The sequence below is a fragment of the Rhinolophus hipposideros genome (assembly GCF_964194185.1).
Source record: "Rhinolophus hipposideros genome assembly, chromosome: 20".
Lineage (NCBI taxonomy): Eukaryota > Metazoa > Chordata > Mammalia > Chiroptera > Rhinolophidae > Rhinolophus > Rhinolophus hipposideros.
The window spans coordinates 39942410-39958921 of NC_138066.1; the positions used below are offsets into that span (position 1 = coordinate 39942410).

The 16512-nt window shown below is 42.4% G+C and overlaps 1 protein-coding gene across 5 annotated transcripts in view; it reads left to right on the top strand.

The window, feature by feature from the left end:
* The first annotated feature begins 1928 nt into the window (after positions 1–1928).
* Positions 1929–16512, top strand: part of TLK2 (tousled like kinase 2) — a 102028-nt gene continuing 87444 nt past the window's right edge. Inside the window, exons 1-2 of one of the 5 annotated variants that reach the window (XM_081029579.1) lie at positions 1929–2386; positions 4196–4278. In XM_081029579.1, the coding sequence (XP_080885705.1) occupies positions 4198–4278 (81 nt within the window). In that variant the 5' untranslated portion in view covers positions 1929–2386; positions 4196–4197. Of the gene's footprint in view, positions 2387–4192; positions 4279–16512 lie in introns of all 5 variants that reach the window. The other 4 variants (XM_081029581.1, XM_081029584.1, XM_081029582.1 and 1 more) reach the window with 4 other exon arrangements.

The window sequence follows — 16512 nt, forward strand, 5'->3', positions numbered from 1 at the left end:
CTGTGTTCCAATGATTAATTTTAAAAACGGAATTACAGGCTTTCAGACTGGAAAGGACTTTGGAAATCCTCCTTCACAGGTGAGGTTGGCGAAGCTTGAAAATGTTAGGAAATAGGCCCATGCAGCTTGTTTGTGGAAGAGCTGGGCTGGAACTCAGCTGACTGTTCAGTGCTCTTTCCTTCAACTCTTCTCATGGAAGACATTCCAGTGTCATTTTAAGGAGTTCACTTTCTTGATCATTCACTGTAACGAAAGAGCTTGGCTCATTTGCTTTGCTTCTGTGTTGGAGTGGAAGGCAAGTCATATGTACACTATCCACCGCTTGGTCCTGTTGTCTTGACAGTCCTTCACCTTGCCCTTTTTTCCTATCCTCTGCCTCTGACTTGCTCTCTCCCGCCCCTTCAAACACTGTTATCTTTGGAAATGTGTGCTGCACTTCCCAACCTGGCTTGGATCCAGAGCAAGGTGACTTTTGGTTTAATGGAGTTTTTCCACAGTGCTTGATTTTGCCCAAGGGTTTGGAAGGTTGGACAACTAACAGGAAACTGCCATCCTTTGCCCTTTCAGCAGGTCTATGTTCTATTAATATATGGAAGAATTAAGAAGTAACAAGGAAGAAAAATAGGCAGAAACTCCACTTAAAGTACTTGTCGACCCCCTGGAAAAGTTCAAGGCTATTGTTCAATGTCTGAATTTTTCCCTTGTGATTCGCTTGTAGTCCTTAAGTCATCTTCAGACACGGGATCAAGGAAGCATCAGAGGAAAATAAACAGTTGGGAATTTGCAAAGTTGGGAAGTCAGCGCCCTGGCTCGCAGGAGTCGGTGGAGAATATTTTTTCTTTGGTGCAGGGTGATCAGAGTGGGAGCCCGAAAAGGAAGCCCTCCTCGCTGCAGGAGCTACGGTGCATAAGAACTCCCTTCCATATTTCATTCCTCAGCAGACATTGTGAGGGGCAGGCCTGTTTTTCCCATCCTAACACTTACCCTCAGTCCCTCCTAAGCACCCAAGAGGGCCGTGTTTTTAATCAGAGGTGGAAATAGAACCTCCCCCTGGGTGCCCGAAGGCGGTCCCTCGGGGGTAGCGCTTCCCCAGGCTTCTGGGGGGCAACATCCTGGTGGGGGTGGGGGCTCAGCTGTGATCCCAGGGCACCGTTTTTGTCCCCGCAGACGCCCTGTCAACCAGGTCTGTGGAGGAAAAGTGCTGTCCGTTTTCCAGGGCGGCAAGTGTGGGTCCGGGGAGCCAGACGATCGCTTTGGAGAGTGGCGGGGCGCGAGCGCCAGCGGACACCGGTGGGCACAGCGAACTCACTAACAACATCCCCGGGGAAGTTCGGGCGGGGCACGCCGGCTCCCGGGCTTCTTCCTCTAGCATCCATCCTGGGCAGAGCCACCCCACTTCTCACCCGAACTCGTGGAGACCAGGGATTAGGCGGGCGCGGGGTTCCGCGAGGCGACTCCGGGAAGCGCCCGGCCCCGGCGGCGAGGCCCCTCCAGCGCCGGTCCGCAGCCCAGGGCGCCGGCCCAACCGCCTTGGCCGGGGCTGCTCCCGTGGGGCGGGGGCCGCTTATACAAAGACGGCAGCAGAGGCTCCGGGACTCCGGCCGGAGCCGATCTCTGGGCGGCCCGACCTCCCCTCGCGTCGCTGTCGGTCCGCCCGCTCCGCCCGCCCTCCCGCCAGGCGAGGCGGCGGCCTCCTCCACCAACGCGGGGTCCCCTAGTTAACCCCTGCCCGCCAGTCCGGCCGCTGATTGGAGGAGGCGGGGCGCCCGGGGCAGCGGGGACCCCCACCTTCCTCGTCCCCTCCCCCTCCTCCCCCACTGTCTGCTCTTCCCCCACCCCCCCAGGACCCCCCCTGCCTCCCAACCGTGCAAATCTCGCGAGGAAACACGCGGTTTCACTAGTGTGTTTACACCGATCACTACTAATCCGGACCGAACCGATCCGGATTAAGGGGCCGGAGGCGGGTCCTGGGCACCAGCGGTTCCGACCCCCCCGCCCTCCGCGCCGCACCCGAGTGGCCCCCAGCCAAGCGGGTCCCCACCTCCCGGCCCGGCCTGGGCCCTCCTGCGCCTCCCTTGGCCTTTGTCCGGCGCCAGGAGGACGGTCCCGCGCCCCCCGTGGCCGCCCGGGCCCGGGCCCGCGTCGGGCGCCTGGCTCTGTACGCGAGCCCGGGGATCTGCGGCCTCCGCGGCCCCCCTCCCCCGCCCGCCCTCTCGTGGAGCCCGGCGCCGGCGGCGGCTACCCGGGCGGGGGGTTGCGGCGCTCAGGAGAGGCCCCGGCTCCGCCCCGGGCCTGCCCAGGGGGAGAGTAGAGCGGTCCGCAGCCGGGTCGGGTCGGGGCCCCTCCCTGGAGGAACGTGGAGCTGCGGCGGCGGCGGCAGCGGCAGGTGAGAGGCTGAGCCCCGGGCGGGGGAGGGCGCCGGGCCTCGGGCATTAACCGTTCCGGGGACCCCTTCGGCCGAGGAGGCTGCGACCCGAGCCCCCTCGGGGGCCGGCGCCGGGCCGCAGCTCCTCGGTGCTGAGGCAGGAGGGGCTCCCCGAGGGCTGCGGGTCGCCGAGGGGCCGAGCGGAAGATGGGGGAGGCCCCGGCGGCCCCGGCCTGGGAGTGGAGCCCGCGGCCGGCGGGGAGAGAGGGGCGCCTGGGCGGCTGGAGGCCCTGGCAGTGTCCCGGGCGCCCCCGAGAGCCGGCCCGCCCTCCCTCCGTGACAGGTGGGCCCGGAGTTGGGGAAAGTTTAGAGCCGGCGGGAGGCGAGGGGCGCCGGGACCAGGCCCCGTCGGTCCTGCTTCCCGGCTCGGTGTACAGGGAGGATCCCAGCCCGAGGCCCCGCTGGAATGAGACCGAGGGGAGATTTCCTTAACATGAGTTGACATTAAATGAAATAACCGCATGGGTATCGTTTTCCGAGCCAGGCCGGGGGATGGAGGTTCAGGAAATGTTGGAGAGACCCTGGGCTTTGAGGGAGGCTGCAACCTCTGCCATTCCGGCCTCGATTAGGGCAGGGCGCACGCGAGGAAGGCCACTCACGGGAAACTCTCCTTCTCCTTTCTCTGTCTGTTCCGTTTTAAAAGATGCCTTTCTACCCTTCCTTGAATTCTCTAATTCCCTCTGTAACCTGCACTTGTATGTGTGGGTGAAACTTTAATTTGTCACCCTTTCATCCCCCTTTGCCTCAGGCTCTCAATCCAGGAAGGAAATGAAACCGGAGGACTTGTAGGGGTTGTTACTGGAAATTGTGGAGTTGTTAGATCGCAGAAGGGGATGTTTAATTCATGTTTTCAGTGAACTTTTAAATCATGGCAATCATTCCGATACTATTTAATCGTGTGTGCAAAGGGGGTCTGTGGAATGCTGGGGGCTCCTTTTCCACAGAGAGGTTTCCAGTGGGTTCTGCAAAAGTTGATCCCTTGCAAAGGATGGACATGTTTGCTGAAAGTGGCCTGTGCATTAATTGGCCATGGAAGGAGTTTAAAAATGGTGTCCTCCTGCCCCTCCCTGCTTGGAAGGAGTGCTAAAAGCAGATGTCTAGAGAAACCTACTGCTCCAGGGAGTGGTCAGAAAAAGATTTCGGAAAAGGGATGGTTATGGAGCTGTACTAATTTCCTGAGTGAATGCAGGTTGATGGTTTTACCAGGGGTTCTCTATTAAATTTAAAATCATTCCTTTTTTCATGAGCCGCTGTGAGCTCTTCAGAGAAAGAAGCTATATAATAGCGTTCATTTCGAAGTTATTTGTAGCTTCTGATTCATGCTGTACAATGAAATTATTATTAATGATTCATATTTTTAGTTTAAGAACTAGTTCCTGTGCGTTTGGGAAAGAACTATCCAAAAGTACTTAGCTAAATTCAGAGGTTGATAGAAGGAATTTTATTTTTTTGCAAGCTAGTCTCTTTTCTCAACTTTTGCAGAAATTATAGGAAGCGTTTGAAGTTTGAGGTTTTTTGCTGTTAAAATCAAATCAGAACTAGAGAAGAATAAGTGACCCTCAGAAGAGGACTTTTGAGCAGCTTTCTAACTTTAAATGTGTTACTATTTGATGCTGCACATTGGTTACTTGTATGCTATATTTACTTGAGGTTTACCTGTATGTGACCGTTCAGTGAAATAATTCCTGTGAGTTTTGTTATATCTAAAAATTGGCTCCTCACATTTTAGCTTTTATGGTCTTACAACTCCTTTTTTTTTTTCCCCAGTAGAAATGATGGAAGAACTGCATAGCCTGGACCCACGACGGCAAGAATTATTAGAGGCCAGATTTACTGGAGTTGGTGTTAGTAAGGTGAGTACAATGATAGTGAACACTGTTCGTAGTCTAATTTAAACACATTTAAAAATCAATTAAGGGCAGTTTGGGTGGGCCATACTGATAGGTGGTAGGAGAGAAGATTCAGCTTATGGTTCCAATGAACTTTTAAGTCCTACCACTCATCCCAACCATTTAGCAGTACATTTGAAGGTATTCCATATGGGAGTACATGCTCTTTCCCCTCTGATTCGGGAGGGGTTTCCCATTGATTTTATTGCAAGGATACTTAATGGTGTGTGTAGTCTAGGCCATATTTTGTCAAAACTCCTCAGTCACTCAGAAGAAAACTGTTAATTGAAAGGTATTGGCATAGCTTCCTTACGCTGGACTTTTTGGGTAGTTATATGGTAGAGTTTGAAAACTCTGCGTCTTAAGTTTGTCAGTTCTCCAAATCTGCAATTCAGCAGATTCCTCCAGGTTGCACCCCCAGACTGCTTTCTTTCTCTTCATATTTTTTCCTTCTTGTTCACTCTTTTTATTTTTGTCCTGGGAGCATAAAATAAGCTCAAGCCTCCATTAACGGGCAGATGTTAAACAATGTTAGGCCTTTCTGTGCGTCCTTATGTACCTGCTACTTTATCCCTCTGCTCTCATAGGATGGTTTTAGTACAATAGGTAAAGCATATTCGACTTAATGGGATACATTTCTTTCTGTGCTAGTCAAGAAATCTTACTTCTCCTGGTGACCTCGATGTCAGTCTCCTGTTTTAGTTAGGAGCTCCTTAAAGATGGTGTTTGTCAAGTTTTAGTTGAAAAAAACTAGCTGCTTTGATGAGTCTCAGAATTTTGGTGAGCTGGAATAACTTGATAGTTTTTGTTCATTCAGCAAATGCTGAGTGCCTACTGCATACTGGCATTGTGCAGAGTGTTAGGGATGACACCTCAGCCCAGTGCCGCCAAGCCCCCAGAAAGTGAGAGACACAGACAAAGAGAGATAGATGATGAGAGCTGTGATGAGAACTGTGTTAGAGCTGTGACATGGGGCTATGAGAACACAGGATTTGTTACACATTTTGTACTTGGTCTTTTTGGCCACTTTAATAACTGACTTTGTGGCACTTTGGAGGGCTATACTCCTGACTGTTGTTACATATTGAGGTTATATGATCTAGGTGAACTAGCTTCAACTGGAAGTGAGCACTGTGTTTAAGTATTAAATTGATCTCTGATTCAGTTGATTACCTTTGATGTGTCTTTTAACTTGGGAATTCAGCAGAAGGCTCATATCCAAATTCGTCTGTTCAAATGGTCACCTACTGAGTAAAAGTAAGTTTGTATTCAAGTTGTAGGTAGTTTAAACTCATTGGACTTGGTTGTTAGTATGCTTTTCTTTCCTTTTGTTTTTGGGTTCATGATAGCTTATCCAAGTATACTTTTGATGGCGTAGAGCATGAGTGATGGGAATGAGTGACAATGTAAATTTTGCTGTTCAGACCCATCTTAACATAATGTAACTAATGTGTCAGAAAATGTAATCTGATGATCTGTTTAATAGGAAGTTCTACCTTTAACATATAGAGAAAGACATTCATTTCTATCCAAATGTTTTTATGGCATTAATTGTATGTTATTTTGACATTTCCAGTCATGGTAAGTATATTGATTACAATAAATACATTATTCAAGGACTAGCAAGGGAGTGTTTTTTTTCCCTCATAGCAAAGAAACTTGAAGGGAGAAAAAGCAGATAAATTATTCTGTAGTTTGCAGAGTTAGGAAGAGGAAAAGAAAATCTCCATTTTGTACAACTTCTTTTGCCTGCAAGACACTGTCTCTCTCATACCACTGATTTGAAATAGGAGTGGAGAGGAGGCCATAGTACTGGGAGAAAAGGTGCTTTTGGAAAAACTCCTCCAAGGTTTGAATTCCTCATTATGGGTCATACTTTTCTAGTAAGGATGTCACTGTGTTGATGACAGCTTTCAGTTTTGCAAAAATCAAGAGAGCTTTCAGCCCTTAACTCCAAAAGGGAGAGCAGAGTGACTTTCCTGTGATAGTGCCATCTAGTGGGGTTAGTGCAGCCGCATGGGGTGTCTCTTGAGTTTCTCCTAACTATTCATGACATTTTCAGTCCTTTTTGATGTCCATAGAAGGAAGAAAGTCAATGCTACTGTAGATTCTTTCCTAGCGGATAGGAGTGTTTTAAGTAGCTGCAGTCTTTGAACTTCCTGGTTATTATAGATCTTCTGTCATGTTGCTTCAATTTTTTTTTTGCACCTGCAAATTAGATACGCATTACAAAACTACACTAAAACGAAATGGCCAAGCCACTGCATTTATTACTTATATTTAAGTTGCTCTTTATTTATATTTAAGTTTTTTATTTGCAAATTTAAAATATTCTTGCATATTGAATTTATATGCATTGAATTTCTCCTTGTTTAGCATATTTAATTTATAACTGTTGAACCAAAAGCACATAATGCTTTGGAATGCACTATGTGTTTTTTATTTAAGAGATTGATGTTTTCTGTCATTAGTGAGTTGATGAGAGGAAAGTAGCCTAATGTGCTCCAAGAAGCTGTAGTTGTCTTTTCTCCTCTGGTCTAGCTGCCACTTTTTAGGAAGACCAATGACTATGCTGTTAACCTTTTTGAGGTGATAAAGTTAAATTGAGTTATGAACCTACTTTTTCATTTCTTGTTGACCCGATATGTGAGCTAGCCTACTTCTTTTTTAAGATCTGTGTCTTTAAGCACTGGATAACCCACTTCCAGTAATGTGAAACTGACTATACCCTGTATTGATATGTTTCCAGTGAGGACCATTGCAGTTTATATTCCCTTCTCTACTCCCTTTTGACAATTTAAGTATAGGTAGTCTCTGATTCTGGAGACTGGGTAAAAGTAGGTGGAATTTCACCCTTGCATGCACTCTTTACTGTACCTAGTTGAATTTTAATGCTAATAGAGTAGCAAATACTTATATAGTACTTATGATATGCCAGGAACTGTTCCATGTACAGTAAAAGCAATAAGAAATAAATTTAGATCTCTCTTAACAGAGATACTAGTCAATAAACCTCCATTCTCTTTTTATAAGACATGCGAACTAATGCCCACTGCATTGTTCCTACCAGTTGAAGTATAAACTTACCAGGGATCATTTTATGACAACTTGCATTTGTGGTATAATTTAATACAAAATTACGTGAACTAATGACATATTTTAAAATGAAAGAACTGTTGGTTCTAAGAAAACTAAATTAACTGCCTTGGAAAGACACAATATAAAGTGCTATCTATAAAAATGTATAAATTACCTTTTTTTTTAAATCTGGAAGAATTCTTCATTTGGATCCTTGCCAAGCATCTTTTAAGTTCTCCCTTCATTTTTAAAGAAATCGAAACTGGAAATTGTAAATGATGCATTATGGGTGTGGTTTGTGTAAGTGTAGAACTGCAGTCAGTGGATTTATAACTCAAAAGACTCGCATCAAAAGACTGGCAAGAGAGTATACATTTGTATAAGTTTAAAAAAATGTTTAAGGTGCCTTTTTTTTTTTTTTTTTTTAGATTCCACACTGTAACCTACTTTTTTGTCTAATGCCATTGGTTTTAGTTGTATTGTATAAAAAGGGTTGTGCAGTATGTGGATGGTATTGAAAAGAAGAGCAAAATGAGAAGCCATGAAAAAATGGGACTGTTTGTTTTGACACAATAAGAACCTTCGCAGAGCCTGAAGCAAGACCATATACTTTTAATTAATGCCACATAGATTTCTGCTGTCTTAAAGAAAAATCTCATTTCCTGTCTTTTATGAATTTAAGAGTCTGATACACAATCACTTTAAATGATCAAATTTGACTTCTGAAAAGATATGTAACCAACTGCTACCTTTCTCTCCTTCTTTTAGTTAATTGCATCAATTAGAAGGTGTCAGTTATGGATATCTGGTGTTAGTTGTTTTATATATCAATGCCAATAACTTAAAAAATTGTGTATGTTTAGATGTTTTAATACATAGTTTGACAATGCTCAGTAAGCATAAATGCTGAAAAATAGTCTATACTTCTACTGGTGAATTTAAAGGAACTGTTTAAGGAACTGTTAAATATATTGTGTTTGCCTTTATGTTGTCTTCTTTTCATTTACTTTAGCGTTTATTTGATGCTCTCATGTCACATGCAGTCAAGTTAGCATGTCTCTTCTTTCTTTGACATTTCTCAAGCATTTGTTGGCCCCCACTGCTACTGCCTTCATCCAGACCTTCACTCCTGACTTAATAGCCCGTCTCTCCTAGCCCGTTCATCTTTCCGTAAACTGCCACGAGTTATGTTTCAACAAAATCCCAGGATTATTGTTTTATTCCCTTGCTTAAAGGCTCCTATTGCCTACTGGATAAAGTTAAAACTCCCTATTCTAAATTTTCAACTTTGTGGCCACTTGTCTATTCCCTGACTGCTGTGCTCTGCTACCTCAAACCATGACTGATCTCGTAATGTTAGCTAACAGACTCATGCTGTCTCCTCTATCTTCCCTTTTTTATTTGCCTGATGAACTTTCAGTTTATTCTTTTTTTGTTTTTCCCCTTCTTCCGCCACCCCCACCTCTCTGCTTCAAGCTGTTGTTTCTCAGTCTAGTTGTGTAGGACACAGCTCCTGGCCAATGCTGGTGTTATGAGCCTTGGCTCCCCCCAGCTGAGGTTGTCGTGTCGGTCGGCTGCTCACGGCAGCTCATGGCAGCTCTTGCCGGCTGCCGGCCCTCATGCCCGCCACTGGCCGCTCCTGGCAGGACACGGCAGTCCAGCTCCAGGGAGAGCTGTTGTTCACAATCTTAGCTGTAGAGGCCACAGCTCACTGGCCCATGTGGGAATCGAACCGGCGACCTCGGCGTTAGGAGCACAGTGCTCCAACCACCTGAGCCACTGTGCTGCCTCCGGTTTATTCTTCAAAGCATAATCCAGATATCTCTTCATAGCTTTTCCAGACACCTCCACCAATCTAGTTGCATTATTTTATTAGCACTTGATAACCTACTTTTATTATAACACATCATTTGTTTCCTCATTAGTTTCCTTGGGAATATGGATAATATCATTATCTCTGATTATTCAAATACTCAGCACATTATATACATTGAATAAATCTTTGTTGAATTGGAAAAGACTATTGAGAAGATGAAAGTAGAGTTAGTGGTGACCCATACAGACATGGTCCACTCTAGCTTTTTGTTTTAATCCAGTCTCTAAACTCTTGCCTTGTAATTGGAAGATTTAGTTCATTTACCTTTATTGCAATAACATATATTAGGGCTTAAATCTTCCTTGTTTCTCTTAAAATCTTCTTATGCCTTTTTTAACCTTCTTTTGAAATTATTTTTTACATTTATTCTCTACTATGAAAGATAAAGAAATAAGCATTCTCATACTTTTTCTTTTTGTCTGTTATTTATTTTTAACATTACATTTTCTCCTCTTCTAGTTTGAAAGTTATGGACTCTTATTTGTTACCACAGAAATTGCAACAATGTGTCCTTAATTTATCAAAGATAAATGTTAATGCCATTGTCCTCCTTTTTGTCAATACCAGGACCTTGAAGGTTTAACTCCATTATTCCTCTCCCAACTCACATGCTGTTCTATATTTAATTATATATGTATATATATATGTGTGTGTGTGTATATATATATATATACACACGTGTGTGTATGTATATATGTATATATGTGTGTATGTATATATATGCATGTGTATATATATACATACACACATATATTTTAATTAATAGACTTCATTTCTTAGAGCAGCGTTAGGTTTACAGAAAATTGAGCAGATAGTACAGAGTTCCCACATACTGCCTCCCACCCAGCCAGTTTCCCCTATTACCATCTTGAATTAAGTGTGGTAGATTTGTTACAATTGATAACCAACATTGATGCATTATTATTAACTAAAGTCTGTAGTTTAACATTAGGGTTTACTCTTTGTGTTGTGCAATTCTGCGGGTTTTGATAAATGCAAAAAATGTCATGCATCCACCATTTGTATACATATTTTTAAGAGTCCACATATATTACTGAATTTGTTTTATATAGTCAATGTCCATTTAGCCTAATCTACATGTTTACCCTTTTGTTTGTTCTTCTTTCCTTTTTGCATCTCTGACCTTCTATCTGGAATACTTTTTCTTTCGCCTGAAATATGTCCTCTGGAATTCCTCTACTGTGGGTCTGTCAGTGATTTGTCTTCCCTTTTATCTGCTTTAAAATGTCTATTTTTGACTTTATTCTTGAATAGTAGTTTTGCTAGGTTTAGAATTCTAGGTTGGCTATTATTTTCTTTCAGCACATTGTTCACTGCTGTCCATGGGCTTCCATTACACCCTTTTTATTTTTATCTCATTGCCATTCTGTTGAAGGTAATTCACCTTTTCTTTGCCCGTTTCCAAGATTGTCTTTTGATTTTCTGCGCTGTAATGTGGCAATGGGAGATATATCTACGTTGTATTACTTTTTTTTCTTTATTATTTGCCTGTGTTTTATTTATATCTGAATATTTTTTAGGAACATGAGCATGTACTTTAAAAAAAAGTAGGTATTTGTTTTTAGAGCAGTTTTAGGCTCACAGAGAAATCGAGTAGAAGGTACAGAAATTTCTCTTGTATGCCCTGCCCTCCATACATGCATAGCCTCCTCCTTACCAAGATTCTTCACTAGAGTGGTACACTTGTTACAATTGATGACGTATATTGACACATCATTGTCACCCAAAGTCCATGGTTTACATTAGGGGTTCACTTTTGGTGGTGTACATTCTATGGGTTTGGTCAAATGTATAATGATACGTATCTGTTACAGTATCATACAGAGTAGTTTTACTGCCCTAAAAACCTGTGCTGCAGCTGTTCATCCCTGCTTAACACTTGGCAACTACTGATCTTTTCACTGTCTCCATAATTTTGTCTTTTCTGTATTGTCATGTAGTTGGAATCATACAGTATGTAGGCTTTTCAGATTGGCTTCTTTCACTTAGTAATAATGCATTTAGGTTTTCTTCATGTCTTCTCATGGCTTGTTACCTCATTTTCTTTTAGTACTGAGTAATCACATTCCATCATCTGGATGTACCCAGTTTATCCGTCACCCACTGAAGGACATCTTAGCTGCTTCCAAGCTTTAGCAGTTAGGGATATAGCTCCTGTACACATCTGTGTGCAGGTTTTTGTGAATGGTGGATTCAGTTATTCTCCTTGGGATTCATTGGGCTTCTTGAATCTGGATTGCTGATTTTTCATCAGTTGTAGAGCATATCCCCAGCCATTGTCTCCTCATACGAGGTCTGCTAGTTAAGTTTGCGAACTCATCCTAGAAAAAGTGCTACACACCTCATTGCTGAATATCACTACAGTCACCTTCAAAGGACTCCCCTTGGGAAGCTATGCACCGATGCCAGTGCCTAGTCTACCCTTCAAAGTACTTTTGGAACTCTTTTTTTGGAATGGCCATCAGAGCTGTCATTGTATTACCCTTGGTGTTCTGAATGTCATCAAAATGTCTTCCTTTCAATATTTCCTTTATCTTCAGGTAAAGAAAGAAGTCATGGGGGGCCAGGTCAGGTGAGTAGGGAGGGTGTTCCCATACAGTTATTTGTTTACTGGCTAAAAGCTCCCTCACAGACAGTGCCGTGTGAGCTGGTGCATTGTCGTGATGCAAGAGCCATGAATTGTTGGCGAAAAGTTCAGGTCGTCTAACTTTTTCACGCCTTTTCAGCACTTCCAAATAGTAAACTTGGTTAACTGTTTGTCCAATTGGTACAAATTCATACTGAATAATCCCTCTGATACAAAAGAAGGTTAGCAACATCATTGCAACAAATTCGCAAACTTAATTGTCAGACCTCATATATGATGGCCTGTCAAATTCTCTGTCTTCTTCCACTCCATTTAAACATGTTCAACCTTCTTACTGTATTTTCTCTTCTTCTTATCCTGTCTTCTGAATTGCTCCTTTATTTCCCAGGGGTGAATACTGGGTAGTTTCTTCTGACCTACCTTCCACTTCTTTATTTTTCCTTTTAATTTGTAATCTGTATAAACTTATCCATTCAGTCTTCACGAGGGCTCTTTTATTTCTGGGTCGCTCTTATCCTGGGAGAATAGCCCTGTGCTCCTTGTTTAAAATATGTGGTGGGTTTCACAGACTCCCCTCATTGGGTAGGTCCTGGGCTTTGACTTTATTCTCCCCACATTCCCAGGCCTCCTATAGTACAGCTCAGTTTCAAGGCTTTTTCTGTAGAATTACATCAGCAAATGCCCTCAAATGGAAGTGATTTTTTTTTTTTTTTAGTACTGAGCTTACCTTTCTTAATTCTTGTCTTCTCATGGATTTTGATGCAGTAATTCCTTATTTGACTGTTTTATAGTCAGTAATATAAAACTATTTAGCACTTACAACGCGTGCATGAACTCTTGTGTCCCAGTATGTAAAGAATCCATATCTAGTTTCTTCCCCTGTGATTTTTCACTTCTCATCTGTTCTTTCCTTCCTTCCTATATTTGGTCCGTGTTATTATCATCACTCCTGGCCATTAATGTCATTTATGGTATTTCTTATTCTGTTTACTTTTAGTTAAAGATTAAATTGAAATATTTCTTAAAACTTAAGACAGGGAGAAGGAAAGCAAATAAGGTATATTACCAGTGGTTTCTTATTTTAAAGCTGAGTCTAGGGATGATTTGGCTTGGTCAGTGTCCTTCCTGTCTGCCTTGTCTGGGTCTCAAATTGCTAGGTCCCTCTTGGTGGTAAGTTTCACTTGTTCCTAACTACTACTAGATGTGATGGGATGGATTAGTTTAGCATCTTCTTCTTAGTATGTTAGCCATGCTTAAACACTTTTTAACACTATTCTCTTTGACCTTTTGCAGTGCAGGTGCCCTGTTTTTCTAATCCAGAAGGAGATTTGGCTTTCCTAGTCTCAGATATTCCTTCCTTAGACTTTGGGCCATTAAAAAACAAAGCGAAATGAAACAAACATTCCTGGAGTGCTTGGTGACTTTGGCCTGCAGAAGGGTTCACCTTCCCATATTTTTGTTCTCTTTGGTTAGTTTGAGGGTAGCATTTTGGCTAAACGTGGGGCCACAGAACCCCTATTGTAGGGTTATTTCTCCAGGCACCTGCCTGTCCCTTTCCCTGGTCAGCTTTTTTGTCTTTATTAAGACTTTCATGGGAAATCTTGTTTCATAATTTGGACTGTTCTTTCTTTCTAACCAAGGAACACTCTTGCATGTTAGAGCAGTCTGAAGGATTTGGAGTATCAGCAAAAGCTCTTCCCACTTGGTTTATTAGTTTTGCCTGCTTTCTAAGATTCTCATGACTAAGTCTGATCCTTGGCTTTCTTACCACTCCCAGTACATTACTTTTCTAGAATCTTATCTTTGCTGTTTAGCAATAGATCATAGTCTACGTAGCCATCAGATATGCAATGTTATTCTCTTCACAGATATACCTTGTGCTGTGGAATGGTCACAGTCAAGTAAATGCTCACAGTAAGAGAGAATTTTGGTTATTTTTGATAGTTTTAGAAACTTAATTGGTAAGTTCCTATGCAATTTGAGATACAAAGCTATGAATGGAATTTTTATTATAGTCATATGATGCTCTTAACATACTTTTTTTTTTTTAACGGCAGATACTGCAAAGTATATCAAGATAGGGATAATCTAGCTTTAGTCTTAGTACCGTCTAAGAAATGAACTAGCTATGTAACTTGGAAGACAGTTCACCTCTGGCACTTCCAATTTAAAAAATTTATTTTTGATGAACTATACCAAAAGAGGGAGCCATAGTTGAGATAGGGGAAAGTAAAACTCAAAAATTTCATTTAGGCATTAATACTATCAAAGAATGAGTAGTGGTATTAAAATACAAAATCTTCAGGAACAAAGGCTAGAGCAAAATCTTGCCAAAATTCTTTCCTTATTAAGCTCTTCATTATGTATATATAGGCTTTTGAGAATTTTGGTTGCAAATACCTTAGGAAGAAGAAAAGTACCTTATTCTAAGTGTACGCTGAAGACAGCATCAAGGAAAATAGAGGTAGAACATTTAAAAAATATATATTCTTAAAGGCAGGATGATGTCTGTTTCCTAATCCTAATTAGATGAGGGAAATAAAGAAAGAGATTGGTCATTTAACTATCTTTTTATTGTGGTAAACACAAATAAAATTTACCATTCTAACCATTTTTTAAAAAATATTTTATTGGGGAAGGGGAACAGGACTTTATTGGGGAACAGTGTGTACTTCCAGGACTTTTTTCCAAGTCAAGTTGTTCTTTCAGTCTTAGTTGTGGAGGGCGCAGCTCAGCTCCAGGTCCAGTTGCCGTTTTTAGTTGCAGGGGGCACAGCCCACCATCCCTTGAGGGAGTCGAACCGGCAACTTTGTGGTTGAGAGGACGCATTCCAACCAACTGAGCCATCCGGGAGCTCAGCGGCAGCTCAGCTCAAGGTGCCATGTTCAATTTTAGCTGCAAGGGGCGCTGCCCACCATCCCTTGCCAGACTGGAGGAATTGAACTAGCAAACTTGTGGTTGAGAGGACGCGCTCCAACCAACTGAGCCATCCGGGAGGCAGCTCAGTTCAAGGTGCTGTGTTCAATTTTAGTTGCAGGGGGTGGAGCCCATCATCCCTTGCGGGACTTTGAACCGGCAACCTTGTGGTTGAGAGCCTACTGGCCCATGTGGGAATCGAACCGGAGTTAGTTCCTCCAGAGTTAGGAGCATGGAACTCTAACCGCCTGAGCCGCTGGGCCGGCCCCATTCTAACCATTTTTGAGTGTATGTTGATATTAAATGCATTCACTTTGTTGTGCAACCGTCACCACCATCCCTTTCAAGAACTTTTTCATCTTGCACGAATGAAATTATACGTTTATTTATCACAATAACTCCCCATTTACCCCTCCTCTGACTCTCTGGCTACCATCATTCTACTTTCTGTTTTATGAATTTGCTCGAGAAACCTCACGTAAGTGGAGTCATACAGTATTTGTCTTTTTTGTGTCTGGCTTATTTCGCTTGGCAGAATATTTTCAGGGTTCATCCATGTTGTAACGTGTGTCAGAATTTCCTTCCTTTTTAAGGCTGAATAATATTCCGTTAATGTACCATATTTTATTTATCCATTTATCTGTCAATGGACTCTTGGATTGCTTCTGCCTTTTGGCTACTGTGAATAACGCTGCTGCGAACGTGGGTGTACGGATGTCTGTTTGAGTCCCTGCTTTCAGTTCTTTTGGGTGGATATGCAGAAGTGAATGGCTGGATCATATTAAAACTTCACTCTTTTGTTAAAGCTTGACTTCCCCTCGATCCTTATCGACAAAGGGCAGCCAGCAAATGTAGATTCTTTTTCTTTTAGTTCACATTCAGCAAAAGCCTTAGAAGTCTTAGAAATTTTAACATCTGTAGAACTAATACTAATACTCAAATGGCAATTATTTTTGTAAGATACTAGTATTATTTGCCCAGGAACTTGAAGAACTAAGCTGTCATGTAACTTGGTGAGTTACATAGGATAGCCTTTTATTTTAACTAAAGCATAGGTTAATTTTAGAATAACAGTGAGTAACTATCCAAAGTTGCTGTATTAAAATTTTATTTTCACTAGTGTTGCCTCACATCGTAAGTCCTATGAAGACTGTTCATGTTGCCCACATAAAGATCACAAGTGATTGTGTCTGTTGTAATGGATGTGATCCGTATCACTGATAATTTTGCCTTATATACAAAGAGTAAATGTGTGACTTATATCATATGAACTGCTGCCAGAGTTGATGTTAATTTAGTTCCTGTTTTGCCTGACTGCAGAGAAATACTAAGGATTAATTGTGAAATTAAAATGTAATCTGAAGGGGCAGTTTATCTCAGGAGATAGGACCTCTAGTTCAGGATATCTTAATTAACTTTAGCAATCAGATATAATGTTCAAAATTAGCAGAAGCTAGTAGCATCAAACCAAAGCTGACTTAGCCAGTCTTCATTATATTAACAATTGACCAGCTAGAATCAGGACACAATGTTCCATCAGTTTCATTTGGCCTGCTTGTAGGATAAACTGGATAAGATGAAGGAAAAGATACATACAGCTATATTGAAATTTTAGTGCCCAAATTTTCAGCAGTTGAGTTCAACCAATTTTTATTGAGTCTGTACACTGTCTGGGTGTTACGGAGAATTAAAAAAAAGATCAGCCAGTTGCACCGTATAC